The sequence below is a fragment of the Schistocerca nitens genome, chromosome 7 (genome assembly GCF_023898315.1).
Source record: "Schistocerca nitens isolate TAMUIC-IGC-003100 chromosome 7, iqSchNite1.1, whole genome shotgun sequence".
NCBI lineage: Eukaryota > Metazoa > Arthropoda > Insecta > Orthoptera > Acrididae > Schistocerca > Schistocerca nitens.
The window spans coordinates 191,289,571-191,313,957 of record NC_064620.1 but is presented as its reverse complement, the minus strand read 5'-3'; the positions used below and the strand labels follow the sequence as shown (position 1 = coordinate 191,313,957).

The following is a 24,387-nucleotide window of genomic DNA, read 5'->3' as shown; positions in this document are numbered from 1 at the left end:
GCATGCACAAACAAAAAACGTGACACTCAGTCTTGATCCTGCGTTTCACTTTATGCAAGACAGACGCATTTACTGACCGTCCATATCTTTTACCACGAATTCCGACACAAGCGGTCACTTCACAGTAGTTTTGACGCCAAGTAACTTGACTCACAATCCAAAACTACTTGTACTGCGAGCTCTCTACTCAGAGGAGAGAGGGACGGGGGAGAAGGAGGGGGAAATCGATACGAGACGCTTACATTTTCTTTGATAGTGGCGGCTTGTACTTCATCTGCCCACGGGCAATTTTTTTCATGTGTGAATAGGATTCATAATCCAATTTCCATGTTCAAAACAACGATCCCATCATTCCACTTCAATGAGCAGAGCATGCACTCATAAATGTTCGGTACTGTATACACATTGGCTGAGACCTGTGTCCTAGATTCACTATTTTAACATGTTGAATCAACGGTTTATAATACAACTTCAGTCCAGAATCGCGCGACTGCTACTGTCGCATGTTCGAATCCTGTCTCGGGCATGAATGTGTGTGATGTCCTTAGGTTAGTTAGGTTTAAATAGTTCTAAGTTCTAGGGGACTGATGACCTCAGATGTTAAGTCTCATAGTGCTCAGAGCCCTTTGAATCATTTGAACTTACATAATAGTCTGTGATAAATCTACAACCGGACTGACCGCTGTTAAAAGCGCGTGATTGATTCTAGAAGATGGAGCATTATTCGTTGCAGGGATTAGAAGACATGCATTCACCCTGTGACGAAGTAGTATATAACGCTGTGTAAAGCCAGACAAATGTAAAGTTTCCCTATGGACGTTATTATAATGACAAACGATTGCAAGCGATTAGCTGGAAGTGGTAAGGTAGCAAACTACAAAAAAAATATAACATGCCATCTGCAAAAGATAATCTGATTTTATTTAACAACTTTTGCAAACTTTTATTGTGGTTTCATTATCAAGTAAAATTTAACGAACTCAAATGAATGCAATTATTTACAACAATCCAAAAATATCAGCAATAAAAATTTAATATTTCAAATTTGATCAGCATTAATTTGAGATTTTAAATCCTGATATGGCACAGAGTTTCACCTCACTTATGTGGTACTTTCCCAAACTAAATCCAATATATCACAGTATGAATTCAGGTACTACTAGAACAGACTGAAAAACATTTCAATTAACAAATGTTCCAGGATAATGCTTTACGCATCAGCAAATATTTAGATAACACATCAGTTAACACCTATGAGCACACGAGATCACAATAGGGAGTGAGCGACTATAAAATTAATATGAAAAAAGAACCTTTACGTCAGTTAAACATTTTTTTCAATGGTTATTCTTAGGCAGCGGTTGTTTCATTGACGACCTGAGTTTAGTAACAAATATCCACACATGAAATTAAGTACAAAATAAATCTCAGCCAGGAGTAATGTGAGTTGTGTTTTACTACTTGCTGCTTATCTTGCCCTTGCAGCGTTGTCATTTAAATTTTGTTTGTACATTCTTTTATAGAATTAACCTGAATTATTACACCGCATGATATTGCGCAACGGTATGCCATTTCTTTTTGCGTTAAATTGCGCGAAAACGCGACGACAACTTACAGTAAGCTTCAGAAGGCTTCCGGAGATGGGGTTATGTCAAGATCTCAAGTTTTTCATTGGCATATTATGTTTAGTGAAGGCAGAACGAATGCTGAAGATGAAGACCGCAGTGGACGACCACAAACCTCACGGACGAATGTCAACTTGGCCAGGATGCGTGAACTCGTACGATCTGCTCGAAGATTATCCGTGAAAATGATTGCAGAAGAACTGAACATCAATCGAGAAACGGTTCGTCTAATAATAACTGAAGATCTTGGTATGAGAAAGATTTGTGCAAAAATGTTCCCCAAAAATCTCACACCACAACAGCGAGAAACACTGAAAAATTTGACAACCGATCTATTAGAGCAAACGGAAATTAATCCAGAATTGTTGAGCCGTGTTATCACTGGTGATGAAAGTTGGTTTTTTCGGTACAATCTAGAAACAATACGCCAAAGTTCTCAATGGTGTTCAAAGGGATCACCGACACCAAAAAAAGCTCGCACGTCAAAGTCAAAAGTGAAATGCATGCTTGTGTGCTTCTTTGATTCCAAGGGAATTGTTGATAAAGAGTGGGTGCCTCCTGGACAAACAGTTAACCAATATTACTAGAAAGAAATTTTAGAAAGACTTTGTAAAAGAGTTCTTCGTGTCCGTGCCAACATTGCTGATAATTGGATTCTGCATCACGATAATGCGCCATCCCATACTGCTCTGTCAGTACAGCAATTTTTAACCTCAAACCACAGCTACCTTGTTCACCAGATATCGCTCCTTGCGCTTTTTTCTATTTCCAAGAGTCAAAACGGCGGTCAAGTAACACCATTTTCAAACAACACAAGATGTCCAAAAAGCTGTGACGAGGGTCTTGGAGGATATTATAGAAGAAGTGTTCCAGAAATGTTACCATAAATGGCAGAAGCGCTGGAAAAAGTGTGTGCAATCAGAAGGGAACTACTTTGAAGGAGACAACACTAAACTTGACTAAAACGGTAAGCAACATTTTTTCACATCAGTCTCATTACTTTATTGTCGCACCTCGTATATACGTAACAGGTCATGGTTGCAAAATATTGACACGAATTATTTACAAAAGAATGGAAAAACTAGTGGCAGTCGACTTCGCGGAAGATCATTTTGGGTTCCGAAGAAATGCGGGTACACGCGAGGCAATACTGACCCTACGGCTTCTCTTAGAAGTTAGGTTAAGGTAAAGGCAAAGTTACGATTGTAGAATTTGTAGATTTGAAGAACTCTTTTGACAACTTTGACTGGAATATACTTTTTAAACTTCTGAAGTTAGCAAGCGTAAGATACACGAAGCAGCAAGTTATACATAAACCAGACGAAGGAACTCTGTACACTGAAAGATCTGTGAAGGAAAATTTCGAAAGGGAGTTACAGTCCAGGGAGAAGAAGCGAAAACTTTGACGTTTACCGATGATACTGTAGTTCTATCAGAGACAGCAAAGGACTTGGAAGTGCAGTAGAAAGGAATGGATAGATGCTTGAAAGGAGGATATAAGATGAACATTAACAAAAGTTAAATACTGGTGATGGATTGTAGTCGAATTAAATCAGGCGGTCTGAGGAAATTAGATTAGTATATGAGACGTTAAAAGTAGCGGATGAGTTTCTATATTTGAGCAGTAAAATAACATATGATGGACGACGTAGACGGGATATAAATGTAGAATGGCAATGGCAAGAAAAGCGTTTCTGAAGAAGGGAAATTTGTTGGGATCGAATATAAATTTAAATGTCAGGAAGCCTTTTCTGAAGGCATTTGCTAGAGAGTAGCTTTGTACAGTATGCGTTAGATGAGTATGTGCCAAGCAAGATCGTAAGAGATGGAAAAGAGCCACCGTGGCACAAAAACCGAGTTAGGAAACTGCTGCGGAAGCAAAGGGAACTTCACAGCAAATATAAACATAGCCAAAGCCTTACAGACAAACAAAAATTACGCGAAGCGAAATGTAGTGTGAGGAGGGCTATGCGAGAGGCGTTCACTGAATTCGAAAGTAAAGTTCTATGTACTCACTTGGCAGAAAATCCTAAGAAATTTTGGTTTTATATCAAAGCGGTAGGTGGTTCAAAATAAAATGTCCAGACACTCTGTGACCAAAATGGTACTGAAACAGAGGATGACACACTAAAGGGCGAAATACTAAATGTCTTTTTCCAAAGCTGTTTCGCAGAGGAAGACTGCACTGTAGTTCCTTCTCTAGATTGTCGCACAGATGACAAAACGGTAGATATCGAAATAGACGACAGAGGGATAGAGAAACAATTAAAATCGCTCAAAAGAGGAAAGGCCGCTGGACCTGATGGGATACCAGTTCAATTTTACAGAGAGTACGCGAAGGAACTTGCCCCCCTTCTTGCAGCGGTGTACCGTAGGTCTCTAGAAGAGCGTAGCGTTCCAAAGCATTGGAAAAGGGCACAGGTCATCCCCGTTTTCAAGAAGGGACGTCGAACAGCTGTGCAGAACTATAGACCTATATCTCTCACGTCTATCAGTTGTAGAATTTTTGAACACGTGTCATGTTCAAGTATAATGACTTTTCTGGAGACTAGAAATCTACTCTGTAGGAATCAGCATGGGTTTCGAAAAAGACGGTCGTGTGAAACCCAGCTCGCGCTATTCGTCCACGAGACTCAGAGAGCCATAGATACGGGTTCACAGGTAGACGCCGTGTTTCTTGACTTCCGGAAGGCGTTCGATACAGTTCCCGACAGTCATTTAATGAACAAAGTAAGAGCATATGGACTATCAGACCAATTGTGTGAGTGGATTGAAGAGTTCCTAGATAACAGAACGCAGCATGTCATTCTCAATGGAGAGAGGTCTTCCGAAGTAAGAGTGATTTCAGGTGTGCCGCAGGGAAGTGTCATAGGACCGTTGCTATTCACAATATACATAAATGACCTTGTGGACGAGATCGGAAGTTCACTCAGGCTTTTTGCAAATGATGCTGTGGTGTATCGAGAGGTTGTAACAATGAAAAATTGTACTGAAATGCAGGAGGATCTGCAGCGAATAGACGCGTGGTGCAGGGAATGGCAATTGAATCTCAATGTAGACAAGTGTAATGTGCTGCGAATAGATAGATAGTTCCCTTATCATTTAGCTACAAAATAGCAGGTCAGCAACTGGAAGCAGTTAATTCCATAATTTATCTGGGAGTAGGGATTAGGAGTGATTTAAAATGGAATGATCATATAAAGTTGATCGTCGGTAAAGCAGATGCCAGACTGAGATTCATTGGAAGAATCCTAAGGAAATGCAATCCGAAAACAAAGGAAGTAGGTTACAGTACGCTTGTTCGCCCACTGCTTCAATACTGCTCAACAGTGTGGGATCCGTACCAGATAGGGTTGATAGAAGAGATCGAGAAGATCCAACGGAGAGCAGCGCGCTTCGTTACAGGATCATTTAGTAATCGCGAAAGCGTTACGGAGATGGTAGATAAACTCCAGTGGAAGACTCTGCAGGAGAGACGCTCAGTAGCCCGGTACGGGCTTTTGTTAAAATTTCGAGAACATACCTTCACCGAAGAGTCAAGCAGTATATTTCTCCCTCCTACGTATATCTCGCGAAGAGACCATGAGGATAAAATCAGAGAGATTAGAGCCCACACAGAAGCATACCGACAATCCTTCTTTCCACGAACAATACGAGACTGGAATAGAAGGGAGAACCGATAGAGGTACTCAGGGTACCCTCCGCCACACACCGTCAGGTGGCTTGCGGAGTATGGATGTAGATGTAGATGTATGGAAGTGAAACTTGCACAGTAAGCAGTAAGGAGAAAATAGCTTTTGAAATGTGGTACTGCAGAAGAACGCTGAAGGTTAGATGGGTCGATCGCCTCACTAAAGAGGAGATACTGAAAGAAATTTGTGACAATTTGTGTTGTAGCTTGACTAGAAGAAGGGATCGTTTGACAGGACACTTAGCCATTAAGGAATTGTCAGTTTAGTACTACAGGGATCTGCGGGCGGGGGGTAAAAATAACAGAGGAGACTAATGGATGAATACAGTAAAGAGGTTAAAATGGGTGTGGACTACAGTAATTATTCAGATATGAAGATACTTGTGCAGGATAGAGTAGCGTGGAGAGCTGCGTCAAACCAGTACCCGGACTGAAGACCATAACAACAACAATAAGGTTTAAGTTGTGTCTATCATTAACAAACTAAATATCTATATGCGATCATGAGATTCCTATCAGGAAACACGTCGCATAGGAACCTGTGGTAACCTTGCCGTAAACGTGTGAACGCCCTGTTTACAGTTTGTAGGACAATTAAAACTTCTGAAACAGAAGATGTGAAGGCAATTACCTTTGAGACATATCCGATTTCGCCGTGCATTAAGGGTCTGGTGTGAGTCGTACTGTGTAATGAGTGCTGTTAGCGCACCATGTTCTGGCCTGTGATGGGCCTCCCCTGTGTCTTGAAACCATCGCTAAAGCCTAGAAATGCCACCATGCTGCTCAGATCACAGTTTGTCTCTGACAGACTTCCAAGTGTCCTAGAATTTTATCCTGTGAAATAGTGTCCATATTAGTTTTCGGGATGATAATGGAAATTTTACGACTAACCTTGGTATCGTGTAATGTTGATGTCTCACTCTCTTCAAATCACAAGGATATTAAAAGTGCCGAACGAAAGAGGTAGTTAATTGCAGCTTTGTATTCATTTACAAACTGTGCTTTCCGTTGACACTTCTGATTTTCCGGAATAAAAGTATTCGACCAATTTATGTTTCTAAATTTCACACGTCCTTCGACTTTCAGATTTCCAATTTTCATGTACTGTTGCTCTTACTTCTTGCAGGAGGGCGTTTGTTCAACAGTTAGAAAGTAAGGATTATTTCACATTGCTTCTCTATCGTAAAAACAAATTTTAACTGTCGTTTATGTCTCGTTAAGTTTAATCAGATCTATGACAAGGGTGATACCGCCCTTGCATCTTAAACATTTTCCACGAATCATGTAAAACTGGAACCTCTGCATTGCGTATTCCGGAAAGTAAAGACATCAAAAATCAATAGCAAAAAATTATTCGCACTCACTTCTAGACTCGGGTACTGCTTTGACATTAATCGAATATGAACTGCAACACATATACTTGTCTGCTATTGTACTAAATTGCTTCCTTCATACAAATGTTTTGTAATTTATAGTAGACAGTAACAATTAACAGTACACAGTAATTTTCTGCTTCACTGAACGCGAGGCAATTTAACTGTACAGAAACAAGAATATTTCCTTACTTCTTTGAAAGAAGACAGAAACTCTTTCTGTTGTCAAAATGGCCGATATTTGATTTCCTTTGAACACAATGAAGCGGAACGCCTTCCACGAAACGCACTGGGCTGGATATTTAACTAATTGGCCACACGATGCGTAACTGCTAATTTACGGAGAAATAAACATTGGTGAGGGCATAGTTTCGCTACAAATGAACCGAAGCCTGGTCATTATGAATAGACTTGATCTGCGTGTTATAGTGATGGACCGAAATTCCGTCGGTAAAGATGGGAAAGAATATGCTGATCATCTTCCTTTTATATAACCCCCAAACAGCGGCATTACATGGTCAAGTTTCCACTACAAACAGCCTACTGCGACACACAAAATTCACGACTGAAATTATTACTACCCCATTTTTCGGTTTTGGAATCATTTCTACTACTTTACTTCTGTGGAATTATAAGGCTTACTAGTCATAATGAAGTTGAAACTTCCGTGGCTTACCAGGGCATTCATCCAGGACTTAGAACCTGGGTAAGGTTCAAATGGCTTAAGGGAGTGCCGGCCGGTGTGGCCGAGCGGTTCTAGGCGCTTCAGTCTGCAACCACGCGACCGCTACGGTCGCAGGTTCGAATCCTGCCTCGTGCATGGATGTGTGTGATGTCCTTAGGGCAGTTAGGTTTCAGTAGTTCTAAGTTCTAGGGGACTGATGACCTCAGATGTTAAGTCCCATAGTGCTCAGAGCCATTTGAACCATTTGAGCTTAAGGGAGTATGCTACATATACTCGGTACAAACGTGAAATTTACTCCCTATGAGTAAATAATGATATCATACTCGCTCTTCAGCATATATAATTTAATAATAGCTCCAGAGGCTTTGTATATAGCATAGGCCTTGAATACCACAAAAGCGAGCAAAAGGAGGCAGTTAGTATGTAAAAGAAAAATCTGTAGCTACATTTTTAGCCCGTTGTGAGTTGTGGGTGAGTGTACACGCAAAAAGAACCTGGAAATGCATCAAATGATGCACAACAAAACCGTGTGCCTAATATGATTGCAAGAAATCTTTGATGAACGGAACATGTGGATCACAGAGCTGAGCACCGTAGACGCAGAGCAGTGATGGTGGACATTCCTGAGGGAACACGTCCTTTTGGCAGACACAAAAAGTGATGGGTGGATAAAATCATGGAAGTCCTGCGCCAGGTGGGAGTCGTATGGAAGCGAACGCAAATAATCAGAAGCCTAGTCAACAGTTGAATCTTTTCAGGAAAACATCTCTAAGAGGGCTTGGAATAGCGTCGGGTGTAGCTGGATAGGCTGCAGCTAGCTTCTTTCATATACCCGAACCAAGCTCTACAGCACGTGGAAAACTTTTCGGCCAATCCATGCGGCGGAATTCTCCACCAGGGAGAAATTCATCGACCAGAGCAGCAGGATACGGACGGATATTATGGTGTCTGACTGGGTATTTCAGATTAAATGTACCACTGAAAAAAGGCACTTTTGACATCGTTACTTCACATCTGTATTTCTGAGCTTCAAGAATATCCCTCCTACCACCAACACAGACGTGAATCATCGCACTCTCCTTTAAACTGATGCCTCCCCATATCAGGTTTTCATCATTGGCAGCATTTTTGTAAAATGAATCCGGCACGCTATATATAGTGCTTAAAATAAAGTATCATAGGTGCCCCGTCTGGAGAACAGAGCACTTGAACGCACTTGAACGCACCGCATATGGGGTTCGGGGAGCGAACCTGCTACGCCTCGTGGATTAACGACAGGTTTGCTGCAGCAATCAGCCTGCATCTGGTTTTTAGGCTGTTTACCATGCCCAAAAAGGTGAACACCGGGCTGGTATACATGTCTCGTCTCATATACGTGTTACGCAAACTTTTAAAAAACGTTCTCGCATTCCAACAAGACTTATACGTTAAATACAGAGAAATGTGATACACACATTACGATATGGCTTCAGGAAAGACATTCGGACACCATCTGTCACTAACGGTTTGATAGCAATATAACAATTCTGATCCCGTAGGTAAATGGTATGAGGCCAAGAAGACGAAGAAGAGATTGCTGGAGGAGGTAGTATTGCACAAAACTAGAAGAAACGTTCCTACAATGATATGTCCAGAAACCAATACCTGCTGGAGTTTGGAACAATCTGTCCTTTCAATCCGCACAGATTTGATGGATTGGGCGTACCCCATTGTCTTTAAATATTCCCATAGCCAGAAATCCAATGGGCTCAGGTCAGGCTACCGGACAACCTCGACCAATCCATGTTACAATAAGGCACGGTGACACCGTCGGTGGAAAACGGGGTGGTGCGTCTTCATTGCACTGTTATAACTGATATCAGTACTCCTATCAGTTTCTCACAGCTTACAACCAGTGATATATGCGCAGTTAACAGCAACAGTAAGATGGGCTAGACCTCCGAATAGTACACATTACTCACAAATAAAACGTCGGAAGGGTTATGAGTCATGTGCCAGGAAACGGCGAATCAATACGGTATCATACGCTGCATGGCAATATTAGACTAATTACAAATCATACAGAGGAGTTTAAGCAATCATTCATTCGTGAGTGGAAAGGAAATTTGCTCTAACAATTGGTACGATAGGAGCTATCGTCTGTCATGCGCTTCACAATGGTTTGCGGCGTATGGATGTAGATGTATAGTGGAAGATTCACTATGGTAACGGGTTTCTTTTTCAACTTTAAGGAGACCATCGTAATATGAAAATACAGAATTTTTCTATTTTGAAGTTGTAGTTAGTTATTTAGTTACGTGTTCCGTTGATTAATCTCACGGTAACCGTTATGATGTGGAACGTGTCAAGTGCATAAGAAATACACACATGCCTCAAGCTTAAAATTGTTATTACCTACCCCATTCCCTCGAATGGCACAAAATGCTTATCTTATACCTACAAATTTAATTATTCCCATTCAAGAATTCATCTGTGGTATAGAAGGAGTTGTCAAGGAGATATGATTTCAATTAATTTTTGAAACGATTACTGCTGCCTATCAGATACTTTATTTCATCTGGTAATTTATCGAAAAGTTTTACAGCAGCATATTTTACCTCTTTCTCTTCCAACGATAGATTAAGTAGAGGATAATGTAAGTCTTTTTTTCTTTTGGTATTATGATCAGGAATGTCACTGTTGTTTTTAAACTGGTCCATGTTATTGAGAACAGATTTTATTACTGACTAAATGTACTGTGAGGCTGTTGTAAAAATTCCTAACCTTTTAAACACATGCCTACATGATGTGGGACTACGAGCCCCACAATTTATTCTAACCACTTTCTTTTGAATAGTGAATACTTTTTTGCCTAAGTGTTGAATTACCACAAAATATTATTCCGTATGATATCAGAGAGTGAAAGTGTGCAGAGTATGTTAGCTTACTAATTTCTGCATCCTCAAAATTGGCAATTATTCTGATTGCAAAAGTTGGTGAACCTAGCCGCTTTAGGAGATCCAAAATAAGAATTTTTCAATGAAGATTCGCATCTACATGTACACCCAAAAATTTTGTATGCTCTACTCTGGCTACTGACTTTTGTTGATATGTTATATTTATTGAAGGAACTGTACTCCTTGCAGCAGAAAATTGGATTACTGTGGTTTTTCAAAGTTCAGGGCAAGCCCATTCGCAGAAAAGTAGTTAATAAAACTTTTCTTTATTTGTATCATTTTCTATTGGAGTTTCTTTTAATGGATTAATAATGAAGCTTGTATCATCATCAAATAGTGTCAGTTTAGCTTCTTGTTTCAGCCAAGAAGGGAAGTCATTCACATATACCAAGAACACAATGGGACCCATTATAGAACAGTACAGAACACCTAATGTAATTTCACACCAGTTAGATCAAGTGGAAAACTTCCTGTAATCACGTAAACCATATAAAGAAACGTTTTGCTTCCTGTTCTGTAGATATGACTTAAACCACTCACATGTTGTTCCCTTTATAACTTAGAATTGTAATATCTGTAATATAATGTCATAGTTCACACAATCAAATGCTTTGAACAAGTCACAGAAAATTCCTATTGGTGGCATTTTACTATTTAAAGACTCTATTGTGTGAATAGTGAAACTGTATATTGCTATCTCAATAGAACAGCATTTTTGAAATTCAAACTGTGATTTACTCACTATCCCATTACTGTTGAGATGGCTAAATTTTGAGTACATTACTTTCTCAATGATTTTTGAAAATGCTGTAAGCAATGATACTGGACAGTAGTCGTTGACATTTTGTGTCCTATTTTGTAGAGAGATTTGATAATCACATATTTTAACGTGTCTGGGAAAGAATCTTGAGTTAGTGATTAATTACGTAACTGCCCCCCATCGTTTTAATATGTTGTTAGAGATGACATCTATTCCAACAGGACATTTATTTTTCAAAGAGTTAATGATTTTCTTTATTTCACAAGAGGTTATTAAGTGAAAATTAGTCTAACTAAAATTTCTCAAGATTGACTCTTCCATGTACTGCTGGCTTTTTTTTAAAAACTATTCTCACCAATTTTTTCATGTACACTTATGAGTTGGTTGTTAAATAGCTACGTGTGTACTGTTGATTAAGATGGTCTCATTCTCTTTAATAGTAATACTAACTATCCCAATGGTTACTTTTCCTGTCTCCCTTCTAACCACATACCATACTGATTTGATTTTATTGCCCTAGTTGTTAATTTCATCTCTAACATACATGTTTCGTGATCTTCTGACAACTTTTTTCAGTATGTTACTATAATTTTTACAATGTAAAACTACTTCTGGGTCTTTACTAATTCTTTATGACTCATACAGTTTCTTTTTCTTTCTGAAGACACTTTAATAACTGTAGTAATTCAAGATTTCTCTGAAACCCAGAACTATTTGGTGTTACATTTAGTAATTTCTTTGGGCAACATTGTTCAAAAAGGGATATAAATTTATCAAGAAATATGTTGAATTTATCGTTAGAATTTGACTCATTTTATACATCTCCCCAGTTAATATTTCTTAAACTTTCTCTGATTTTCTCTATAGGCATCAGGTTGAGCAACCTTACACTTTCACTTAATGGTGTCTGAACTGTACACCCTGTACATTTTGTAAGTTAATCAATTGTGCATCATGGTCTGATAATACGTTTATCACAGGGGAAGAACGTGTTAGTTTTACATTGTCTTGCTGTACAGATACATTACCTCTTAGAGTGCTACTGTCTTGAGCTATATGTGTAGGGAAATTGATCACTTATTCTAAGTTACAAGTCATTAATAACACTTATAGGTTACCTTTCCTATCAGAATTGCTTAGAAAGTTTACACTGTATTAATAACTTCCTGTTTTTGTCCGACAGACAGCATAATAGAGAGTCAAACATTTTTATGAGTAGCTTCCAATCTCCTAATGGGGATCTTGCACTGTCACTAATATCAATACTACATTATCTAGGTGTAGTTCACATGCACAACCTTCAAAATGCTGATCGACAGAAAATTTGCTTACTTCTACAGTTTTGCATTTTTACACTTCTTTTGTGTAAATGGCATGTCCTTCTTTATCGATGCTAGATCTGCAAGTGTAAGATGCTGAATTATACCTATTTGTATTGACATTATCCATCCCCATCCACACAACTGAGGTGGCACTGTGACAACGATTATGGACTCGTATCCAGGGGGACGTTGTTTCAAATCTCCGTCTGGTCTTACTGATGCCGGTTTCCCCCGATTTCTCTAAACTGCCCTAGAAAAGTACCGGCACAGTTGTTAGGAATCCCGATACGAGCTTCTGCTGGGGCCGTAACAACTTCGTCATTAATTGAACTCTTTCTTAATTTTTTTAAGTTGTCAACTTGATTTCCAGTTTTGATGTTTTAATCTGATGTAGTCCCTTCCTCTGAAAACCATAAATATTTTGCAAGACGGAGATATCTGTTTCATTTTGCTAATATATTCTGAACTTCGAATGCTGCACTTTTTTTTCTTAATCTGATAGCAGTAACATTATTTTTATTGTCTGTGGTTTCAGTTATTACTGCGCAGATCAAACGTGTAAACGTGTCTTGTTAGGTACTAGATACCAGTGTCAGCGGCTTGAGTATTACAAGGATTCTATAGAATAATAGTCTGTTTGCACGAAGTGAGGTAACCGCCGCTGGCCGGGCTGCTCACACCTTTGTGACGGCCGCCTGCTCGTGTTGCAGGACACACGCGGAAGATCAGCATCCCGGACTGCATCGAGTTCCCCATCACGACGAACGCGTGCCGCGGCTTCTGCGAGTCGTGGTCCGTGCCGTCGGCGCTCAACACGCTGCGCGTCAACCCGCACCAGGCCATCACCAGCATCGGGCAGTGCTGCAACATCATGGAGACGGAAGACGTAAGTCCGGCCGCTGGCTCAGGTGGTGTCTGCATACACGGAGCAATGTAAACCTCTCCGCCCCCCCTCCCCCAAATCCTTTTCCAGCTACGATGGCATGGCCGAAGTCGCTGTAGCGCTTGAGTCTGTCGTAACCACTTTGATACCTGGTGGTGGAAGAAACTTTCGTCGCCAGTACCAGACTTTGGGCCAATGCCCTTGATTAATATCGAAACCTCTCCGCAGTGCCTCATAGCATGACAGCACGCGATACTGTTTATGGTGACCAGTCCGTCGGATAGGCACGCTAATGCAGGTGCCCCACCCCGATGGTATTTAGTTCTAGTATCGTGTGACGGCCCACGGCTAAATTTCCAAGAAAATATTGCCCGAAAACAAAAAAAAAGAAAAAACAAAAAAAATGCATGTATAGGAAATTAAATTTGGAATTATTTCTTTTTCGTGAAATTCGATCCAAGGTGGCGAAAATGGCCAAACAATTCCGCAAAGATAAGCAAATAATTGTAGGTCCGATCGAAAAATGTTAAATTAGAAAGTTGTAGCTCTTAAAAAGTATTTATTATTTTATTAAGTTTTCAGATATATAGCGAAAAAACCGTTCTTACCATCGTAGTAATTACTTTATGAAAATAACTTTTAAGAGTAAGAAATTGTTGACATTTTTAACGAATTAAAAAAAAAGTCGTTTCTACAACCTTTCGGAACGGAGATTAATTCCTTTTCTAAAGCTCTAGTGGAGACGTTTCACAGCGATCCGCTTGATGAAAGTTAATACTGAACACTATGATAACTTAATTAATTTTTAGTATTAGTAACTGAGCAATGAGGTGACACGTGGAAGCGAGGAGTGCGTAGCTGCTGCGGGTGATGGAGCAGGGGGAAACAAGTGAACCTCTTCAAACTCATTGCCACAGTTCTTTGTAACAGACGTTTTCACGCTGTCACGCAAAGAATCGTGTACGCGTCTAGATTTTATTGAAGGAAAACACAAAGCTGAAAGTTGACTCATCTGCTGCGCCGCTTTAAAAAAAATACATATAATTAAAAAAAAAACAGAAAGATTCTGGATACGCATGTTTTTTCGCTATGTAATCGTTGTCAAACTATTGCAGGGAAATTTTTCGGTAAAATTATTTGATGCTTTTGCATCTCAGTCTCATATCGTAGTCTAATAATGAAATGGCTATGTTTTGATTATTGGTCATAATTATTACGATTCTTCGAAGTTATGGAACTCATTTCCTGCTGTCCGAAGAATATGCAGTGAATTACAAGTGCGGAGGGCGACTGCTGATCCCAGGGAGGCCGAAATTGTAAGTCTGAAAATGTTGCCTCTTTTTTTTCCGAAATGCGTCCCCCAACCATCTCTGCAAGCCTTTAGAAAATTTTTGTAGTCATCCGCAAGTAAATTCTGGATCTCATCCCATCCTCCACTTTTTAGGTATGTCTGAGAATGTCATTTGGAGTGGAAGGCAAAATTCCTGGGAAATACTGTTCTGCAGGCGCTGGATTCTAGATGTAATGCCACGAATTCATATGAGTTGCCGTCCAGAAGCAGCCTTCTGACACTGAGTCGCAGCTTTGCGTCTCATAGTGTACTAGGCTTAAGATTACTGCAATGTACGCTTTTATTCTCTCCGTCTCTTTCCCAGACGTAAACATTGTGCTGCTGTTCTGGACAGATCTTCTCTTTTCTCTGTCGGTTAATTCAGAGAGGTTAGTGGTAAACTACAAATCCAAAAGTCTCAAGTTCGATCATTGGTCAGTGTTTGGATTTTATCTCTTACTTATTACTTCTTTCCCCTCTGACAATGTTTATTGATGTGCATAATTCTAAGTTGCACCGTGGGTCTGAATCTAATTTAGACAGTGGTTCCGTCTATAACAGGCTGGGTAAGTCAGTTCAGAAGTCGGAGGAAGGCAAGGACGCACCAACAGGACCATGCGTGGTAATACACTGTGGTGTTGAAAACAGTCTTCAGATTGATGTAGCTTTACTTTACTTACATACAGCAATGTTAACATTCGTGTTAAACTTACCGTGAACAAAGTAATGCTGACACCCACGTTAAAATTACGATGAACAAAGTATAGCAACACTATAGTGATGATTCTGAGATTACATCCAAGTGCAGCTGAATAAATGGCAGGATCAGTACGTAACTATGTATATACTTACGAATACTAAAGGTGCTTCGCAATAAATTGGGCGAAACGTCTATGGCAAAATAAAAATGAATTCACTTGCAAATACACGCAAACCAGAACTCATTGCATTTTGTTCTTTACTGTTAATGCTACATTTTCGTGACCATTCTTTCCAAAAATGCATTATGGTGTGCTTCTTTCTCTTAAGTGCCGGCAGTGTAGTAACTTTTCCTTCTTCCAGGATCCATGTCACCTTGATAGAAGAAGATCGTACAAAGGAGCTTTTGTGCAGTTGTCTTTTACGATGATAGATGTTGAAGATAACGAAAAGTCCCAGTGTGTTTTGTGCAGTAAAGTGCTAACAGCAGAGAGTAAGAAACCCATCAAATTAAAAGACAACTCTGAAAGAAGTCATGCAGAGTTCGCTGGAAAAGACATTGAATTCTTTAAACGCAAAGAAGCTGAACTAAGAACGTTAGGAATGGATTCATCAAACTACTATCTTCGTTCAATAGAAGTTGGTCTTGAAGTTTAATAATGAATCATTCTTCGAATCGCTCAAAACAAGAAACCGCACACAATAGGAAAGGATCACATCAAGCCTTACTTAATAGATGCGATGTAGTTAGTTCTAGATCAGCATGTAGAAAAAATAAACAAGATATCTCTTTCGAAGAACACCATTAGAAGTCGTCTCGAGAACATCAGTCTGGATATTTTGGGTACAGTACTCACTGAAATAAGATCAAGTAATTTTTTTTTTTTTGCACTGCAGTTATATGAATAGACTGACGTTGCATCTTGTTCCCAGCAGCTTCTCTATGTTCGATGCATAAAAGATGATGGCATAAAACAAGAATATTTGTTCTCGGAATCATTGGACACTACTACACGCGGCGAGGATGTATTTCTATCACTAAACAGTTTTGTTGAAGGAAATGAGTTGCAATGATCGAAGTTATTGGGTGTATGTACAGAAAAAGCACCTTCCGTGTTGAGTGCTCGCTGTGGATTCCACAGTTTGGTGAAAGAAGTCGTTCCAAGTGCAACATTCAGCCACTTCAATATACATCACTATGCTTTGGCAGTGAAAAGGATTCCACCTGATTTTTTAAGTGTGTTCGTTCAGGCAGTGACACCTGGCAGGTTAGCCGAGAGCGCTAATGCGCGTCTTCCTGAACTCGGGTAGGCGCGCCAGCGGATTAACGGCGAGGCCCGGTGTGCTGGCCAGCTTGGATGTGGTTTTTAGGCTGTTTTCCACATCGCACTAGGTGAATACCGCGCTGGTCCTCATATCCCGCTTCAGTTACACGACTCGCAGGCATTTGAAAACGTTCGCACTATTTCATGGCTTACACTAGATGCAGACAGCTGGGGTATACTAATTCCATCCTGTGGGGTACAGGGTGGCGACAGGAAGGGCATCCTCCAACGCTAACATCGCCAAATCCACAGTCACAGGGCCAACCCCACATTGACGTGGGACAAAGGCCCAAGACAAAGAAGAAAATTCACTGAGGTAGTAAAGATTGTGAAACATATTTGAGGTAGTGCACCAGTTCTCAAAGAGTTGTGAAAAGGTTGGAGCGAAACTCGTGCTCTTGTTCCACAGAGAAGCTCAATGGCTGTCACGTTGCAAGGTGTTGCTTAGAGTACTGAAGCTTCGACCGCAAATTGCTTTGTTTCTGGAAAGGTCGGGGACAGAAAAGGAGAAAGACTTAGATGCCAAAATAACAGATGGTATATTTATTTCCAAAGTGGCGTATCTTGAGGATTTCTTTGCGGAAACCAGTACGCTTATTCTCTGCTTTCAAGGAAATATGGTGAATGTTTCGACAGAAAAAGATGAAGCTGCCAATTTCCTTCGGAGGTTGGAGCTTTATCGACGCAGGGCTGAAGTTAAAGACACTTCGGTGTTCCCAGAACTGACAGTAATGCTTGATGCCAACAGTGAAATGTGTTCGTTCACAAATGAAATAAGTCAGCACTTATCATCAGTAATAATTTCTATAAGTAGCTATTTTCCTGAACTGGAGAATCGACAAGTAAATTCATGGGTTTTAAGATCGTTTCCAGTGAATAAAGGAATATTTTCAGAGAGTGAAATTCAAGCCAAAGCAAAATTTCTTGGACTATGTGTAAACAACACTGGAAATAGATTTCTCCCAAACAGAAATGGCAACATTTTGGAGAAAACTAGGTGACGAGTATCCATTATTATCAGAAAAAGCATTGACGATATTGATTCCATTAGACGCAACTTATAGGTGTGAAAGTGGATTTGCGACTATGATGTCAATGAAAACAAAAGCAAGGAACCGACTGAAAGTGGAACACGATTTACTATGTGCCCTAGCCGAGACCAAACCAAGTATAAAAAAGATTGTTAAAAATAAACAATACAAACCATATCAGTGACTTTCATTATTTCTTGGTTTAAAACAAGACTTACAAAAACATTTAAATATTATTCGTAGAACGTTAACAAAATGTGTATTTTTCTGTAATTCTAAAAATTGGACGTTCAAACCTTTTTTCCAATAATAATGAATTAAAGAAGGGTTCGCCATGTTGTTAGCATACAATTGTTTTGTTTTACTATCCAGACATCTTTCACTACAACTGCAGCATCCCCAGTGGGCTGTTTCTTTTACTTTTTCTCTTTGATTTACACTGTGTGAGTCCTGGGCGGAAATAGTCCACAGGTCTAAATTAGTAAACCATGTTATTATTGCTGAAAGTGGATTGTCCTGAGCTGTGGCTGGATTGTATTTTGTACCAAACGAGTTTTGCTATCTTTGTGTATTTGCAATGACGTTTTCTCTTGCTGTTTTATGAATAACTGCGTCTAGTCATTTTTCAACTCTCAACTTTAGTTAAATACTAAACACTGATTGGGGTACTTGTTTCTATAAGGTCCCGTTTAGGGGAAACTGTCTCAAAAAGGTTGAGAATCAGTGTTCTACATCTGCATCTACAGCTATATGATTACTTCGCTATTCACAATTCTGTGCCAGGCAGAGGGAGCGGAAAAACGAACTCTTAAATCTTGCCTTCCTTTTCACGCTCTTGGGACAAAGTTGGTGATTGAAATTACATGAGAAGATCTTGCGGCAACCAAAATTGTCTTTGCTTGTACCCATTTTTAGACAATTTTAGACATTTTACGTTGTTGAACGCGTTTCTATGTCGATGAATCCTATAAAAGGGTCGTGATGCCTTGTGGAACAAAATTGTACACGCAGCTCTTCTAACGCTTTTTAAATAGCTGCAATTTTTTGTTATGGCAATTTATGGTTTGCTGAATTTATGAGATAACCTACTAAACAGTGCAGAGAGACACAAAACATACCTTCACACTTAGTGTCACACGATGTTCAGATGTCACGTAATACACAGTCTGAAAAGCCACTGAAACGTAAATCGAAGAAACTCTCTCATGGAATATACGCGAATTAATATGTGAATCATTAAAATGGGTCTGGCAGAAAGTCTGGAAATTGGAGAAAATAATCATCGGATGTGAGCTGCATCTGAACTAACAAAAAGTAAATTTAGACTTCCTAGACGTTTCTTTTTCTCATCTACCAATTTGGGGAAACTAAGGTAGGGCCTATGGCGCTTGAGATTGCATATTAGGTCGAGAACGTGTTGGAGAGTTAGGTGATGAGGATGATGGCCACGATTAGGCGTTGAAATTTTCTTCAGTTACATTCTGACCAGTTACATCCGATTACTTTGATTATAATCCGTAGGCATTTATCTCGGATGCAAGTGAGATAGAAAAATATTGTCATTGTACCTCTGCCTCCTCATATTGTCCCATGAGTTTGATGCCTGACATTTAAGCCCCCCCGACCCAAAAAAAAAAGATTAGTACTTTGAAAAAAATTAACAAAAGTGTGGCTATAAGTAGTAAAAATTTAAGGATATCCTTTCTTGGGAAAGACGATAAATATTTTTCTCTTCCTATCCGATGGTCTGTGTGGGAAGAATCTTTTCGTTGTCAGTTTTTTCTTAACGACTTTCCAAATTCAGCCCGAATATGTGATATCCCTTGTGCCTATTATGACTGAAAGTCTTCCAAAGCTCTGTCAGTCTCTGACACTAATACTGGATCCCCTATCATCCATTGCTTCTCCTGTCAGATCAGCACTCAATTCCTCTCCCTCGTAGAATCCTTCACTGCATTCTTTCTACTCATCTGCTTTTTCCTCTCCTTTTAACGCTGGAGTCGCTTCTGCGCTTTTAATATTGTTGCTTACGTTTTTGCAATTCTTCTAGATTTATTTTGCTTCCCTGTAACCCTATGAGTCCTTTTCGCTGCATGCATTTAACTTTAGCTTCCCTAGACTTTATATTCAATACACTACTGAATGAATTACGTTAGCGTATTCTGTCAGTTTCCTTAATATTTTTTTGCATGAAATGTATTTGTAGTCGCGAACACGAAGATCGGTCAGTAGTATAAGGGAATGACGACAGTGAAAATTAGTGCCGGACCGGGGATGAAACCCGACATGTGATTACATTTTCACGCAATTTGGGTGCATAGATCCTGAGAAATCAGTACCCAGAACAACCACCTCTGACCATAATAACGGCCTTGATACGCCTGGGCATTGAGTCAAACAGAGCTTGGATGGCGTGTACAGGTACAGCTGCCCATGCAGCTTCAACACGATACCACAGTTCATCAAGAGTAGTGACTGGCGTATTGTGACGAGCCAGTTGCTCGGCCACCATTGACCAGACGTTTTCAATTGGTGAGGGATCTGGAGAATGTGCTGGCCAGGGCAGCAGTCGAACATTTCCTGTATCCAGAAAGGCCCGTACAGGACCTGCAACATGCGGTGGTGCATTATCCTGCAAATATACGGTTTCGCAGGGATCGAATGAAGGGTAGAGCCACGGGTCGTAACACATCTGAAATGTAACGTCCACTGTTCAATGTGCCGTTAATGCGAACAAGAGGTGACCGGCACGTGTAACAAATGGCACCCCATACCATCACGCCGGGTGATACGCCAGTACGGCGATGACGAATACACGCTTCCAATGTGCGTATACCGCGATGTCGCCAAACACGGATGCGACCATCATGATGCTGTAAACAGAGCCAGGAGGCATACGAAAAAATGACGTTTTGCCATTCGTGCACCCAGGTTCGTCGTTGAGTACACCATCGCAGGTACTCCTGTCTGTGATGCAGCGTCAAGGATAACCGCGGCCATGGTCGCAGAGCTGATAGTCCATGCTGCTGCAAACGTCGTCGAACTGTTCGTGCAGATGGTTGTTGTTTGCAAACGTCCCCATTTCTTGACTCAGGTATCGAGACGTTGCTGCACGATCCGTTACAGCTTTGCGGATAAGATGCCTGTCATCTCGACTGCTAGTGATACGAGTTCATTGGGATCTAGCACGGCGTTCCGTATTACCCTCCTGAACCCACCGATTCCTTATTCTGCAAACAGTCATTGGATCTCAACCAACGCGAGCAGCTATGTCGCGATACGATAAACAGCAATAGCGTTAGGCTACAGTCCGGCCTTTATCAAAGTCGGAAACGTGATGGTACGCATTTATCCTCCTTACACGAGGCATCACAACAACGTTTCACCAGGCAACGCAGGTCAACTGCTGTTTGTGTATGAGAAATCGGTTGGAAACTGTCCTCATGTCAGGACGTTGTAGGTGTCGCCACCGGCGCCAACCTTGTGTGAATGCTCTGAAAAGCTAATCATTTGCATATCACAGCATGTTCTTCCTGTCGGTTAAATTTCGCGTCTGTAGCACGTCATCTTCGTGGTGTAGCAATTTTAATGGCCAGTAGTGTACAATATTGAGTGCCAGTGTTGTTAAGAAGAACGTCGCAGTGTTCCTTCGGACATGCATTTTATTTTTGTATTTGATTTTTTTTTTTTTGCATATCAGTTGATGTTTTTTCTGTTCGCCACCACTTCCTTGCAGGCACATTTTTATGCATATATCTGTAAAGCCTCTAGTATTTCTATGCCGAATACAATTGGTATTTGGCTCATGACCTATTAACTAACGATCTGATAGGCGACTGACTTCCGAAACCTGTACCTGTTGTGATATTTAAAATATGGCTATGGTCGTTGTACTTAAAAATATATCTGTCAGCAAGAATTGTGCTGTATCGGTGACATCAGGAACGCCAAACGATTGTTCCTCTCCCTCCACCTACCAAAGTTTATTTCGTGTACCACATCGGACGTAGATGTTGCAGCACCATCCCTTCACCTGATGAGAAAAAAAAAATGAAATGGAGCAGAACAAAACTGTGATTTAACATATCCCACCATTTCAGGAGAATGGACACGTTTGCCACAACCATTAGCTGCTGCTGTTTCCTCATACTTATATGAGCAGACATCCTTGTTTTACCATTTCGGCTCAATGTTTCGCTATGGACGGTAATGCACTGTGTTTCAGGTGGAGGTCCGTGTGATGTGTCTCGACGGGCCCCGAGATTTGGTGTTCAAGTCGGCGAAGAGCTGCCAGTGCTACCACTGCAAGAAGGATTAATGACGTAGGCTCTCCCGCATCGCTACCAGCGGTTCTTGGCGTCTCCCAGTCACCAGAATCCACAGTTACTCCCAGCTGGCGACTGATTTAATTGCGTCAATAGTTACCAAATTTATTCCTCAAGACGACATTAGTTCAACGATAGTTTATAAAGTAGAAAGATTTTACTGGTTGCTGTAACCATTATTTCAGTTAAATTCTGTTCACTATTGTTATATCGTAAATTAACTTCGATAGGACTGTTTATAATCTTCTCACGTCATCATTTTCAATTAATCTATCTGAGTACAATAGTAGACTGTTTCACAATTAAGAAATAGTAAACCATAATAATACATAGTACTGTGCCATTCTGTAGAAATTACTTATTCTCTAATCTGAAGACGACCTTTTTGTTCTAACAAGACTTGGAGGCGTCAAGAAAATTTTTGCGTGTTGTATTATTTCCGTAGAATAGCTCCAACTGATCTTCCAGTGAATCATATAATGTAATACCAAGTAACAATTAGAACTAACGTAGCTTTGCAATGCCTCATTATTTTAACTTCTCAGGGATTGTGTTCCAATGTAACAGAACACTGTATCTTAATTTAAGTATGCTTGAGACCTAATAAAATGTGCAATGATGCAGATTTTTGTCTTCTCAACAAAAGATGAAACGATACTGTGTCTAATATTTTTCTGTTCCCATGAATTTATCTCCTTTCTAACACATCGCCATATCTTGGTGCCAGTTTCCACTTGACACCACGGAACGATACTGAGGAGTAACAACACTTCGTCTCTTCAAACAAAGATTGTATTGTTTAAGCCTTGTACCAAATGTTATTTCTCATCTATAATCTCGAGCGCTCGAGTACAAGGTTATGCAATATATCTATCTGATTAAGAAACGCTTTTATCTTGAAATGTATTTTCTTAAAAATTTATCGTTCATATTAAGATTGACCAATAGTGTTCTAGATGACGTCGGCATGTAAACATGACTTGATTGTATCTTGATTGTTCTAGTCAATTGTTAATGAACAGTACTGATGTACAGTATGTATCAAAAATGTAAATAAATTATTATAATAGCTTACATACTAATGCATAATTTTGAAGAAAAACATTCATTGTTAAAACTTACTTTCACGTCCCGATTTTTATGACTGTTCTTATAACTCTTTGCCTCTCATAAGGACAGGGTGTCAGCTGATCACGTTTTACCTATTCACTGCACTTTTAATCGCAAATGAGAATGGCTTGCTGCAGTTCTAAGGGTAGGATCAGGATACACACACACACACACACACACACACACACACACACACAAACACACACACTGGTGTACTACACTCTATCAAGGGAACAGCTTTACTCTTGTACTAAACCATAATTATGAGGTTCAATAACGGCCATTTTCATATCTCTATTTATCGTTCTCCACAGCGAACGATTTTTTATTCTCAATATTATAATCTTTGTCAGTAGATGAATTACTCAGTGTTCCTAAATACGTTCATGTATGTCGATCATAACACAAATAAATACATGTAAAGTTTACATGTGGCAGTGCTTCTTTTTTCACATCTTGGAATGAAAGTATTGATAGCCAAATACTTGACAAAGACCACTCTTCAATATATGTATCACGGAACGTTTGCAGCCACTGACATGAGCGCAAGAACAAGAAGACAGTGTTTCTAATGGCAGCAAGCGTTCCACTGAGAAATGCTAGCGTGCACATTCCACTGCGTCTTTCTGACTAGTTGTCGGTAACGGCTCTACAGGAATGCAACGAGTCAAACACTTACGCCGACCAAGTCGATCACACAGCACGGAGTAATTTAGAGTGATGCGTAGAGTGATTTATAGTTATGTGTAGGAGGACAGTTTTTGACGTCTAATTGTAAGGAAACTAAAATAGTTGATTGCATAATCGAGCTTGCCTACAGTAATGGATGCTTCACAAAAAACTGTGAAACATTAAAATATTACTGAGTAAGTTCCAAATTTGAGGGTGATTTGTTAATTTCAGTTAACAGGAAAAGGTTTTCAGTGTAACGTTGGTAAAATACGAGTAATACCACTAAATGAAAACTAAAATGCTACTAATATGATTTCCGCTAGGAATTGTAGAGGTTGCATTCTTCATGAGTAGAGCCACTGATGTAATGGTGAGTTCGGGCTTCCAATAGTGAACCTGTGTATAGTGTGTGTGTCTGTTCTTTCGGCCATATACGAGGGCAGTTCAATAAGTAATGCACACATTTTTTTTTCTGAAACAGGGGTTGTTTTATTCAGCATTGAAATACACCAGGTTATTCCCCAATCTTTTAGCTACACAACACTATTTTTCAACGTAATCTCCATTCAATGCTACGGCCTTACGCCACCTTGAAATGAGGGCCTGTATGCCTGCACGGT

General features: G+C 40.0%; 1 protein-coding gene across 1 annotated transcript in view; it reads left to right on the top strand.

The window, feature by feature from the left end:
• LOC126195070 (thyrostimulin alpha-2 subunit) overlaps positions 1-22,944 on the top strand; it is a 341,050-nt gene extending 318,106 nt beyond the window's left edge. The window contains exons 3-4 of the mRNA XM_049933520.1: positions 13,103-13,278; positions 21,886-22,944. Coding sequence (XP_049789477.1) covers positions 13,103-13,278; positions 21,886-21,978 — 269 coding nt within the window. The 3' untranslated portion in view covers positions 21,979-22,944. The remainder of the gene's footprint in view (positions 1-13,102; positions 13,279-21,885) is intronic.
• Positions 22,945-24,387: the final 1,443 nt, after the last annotated feature.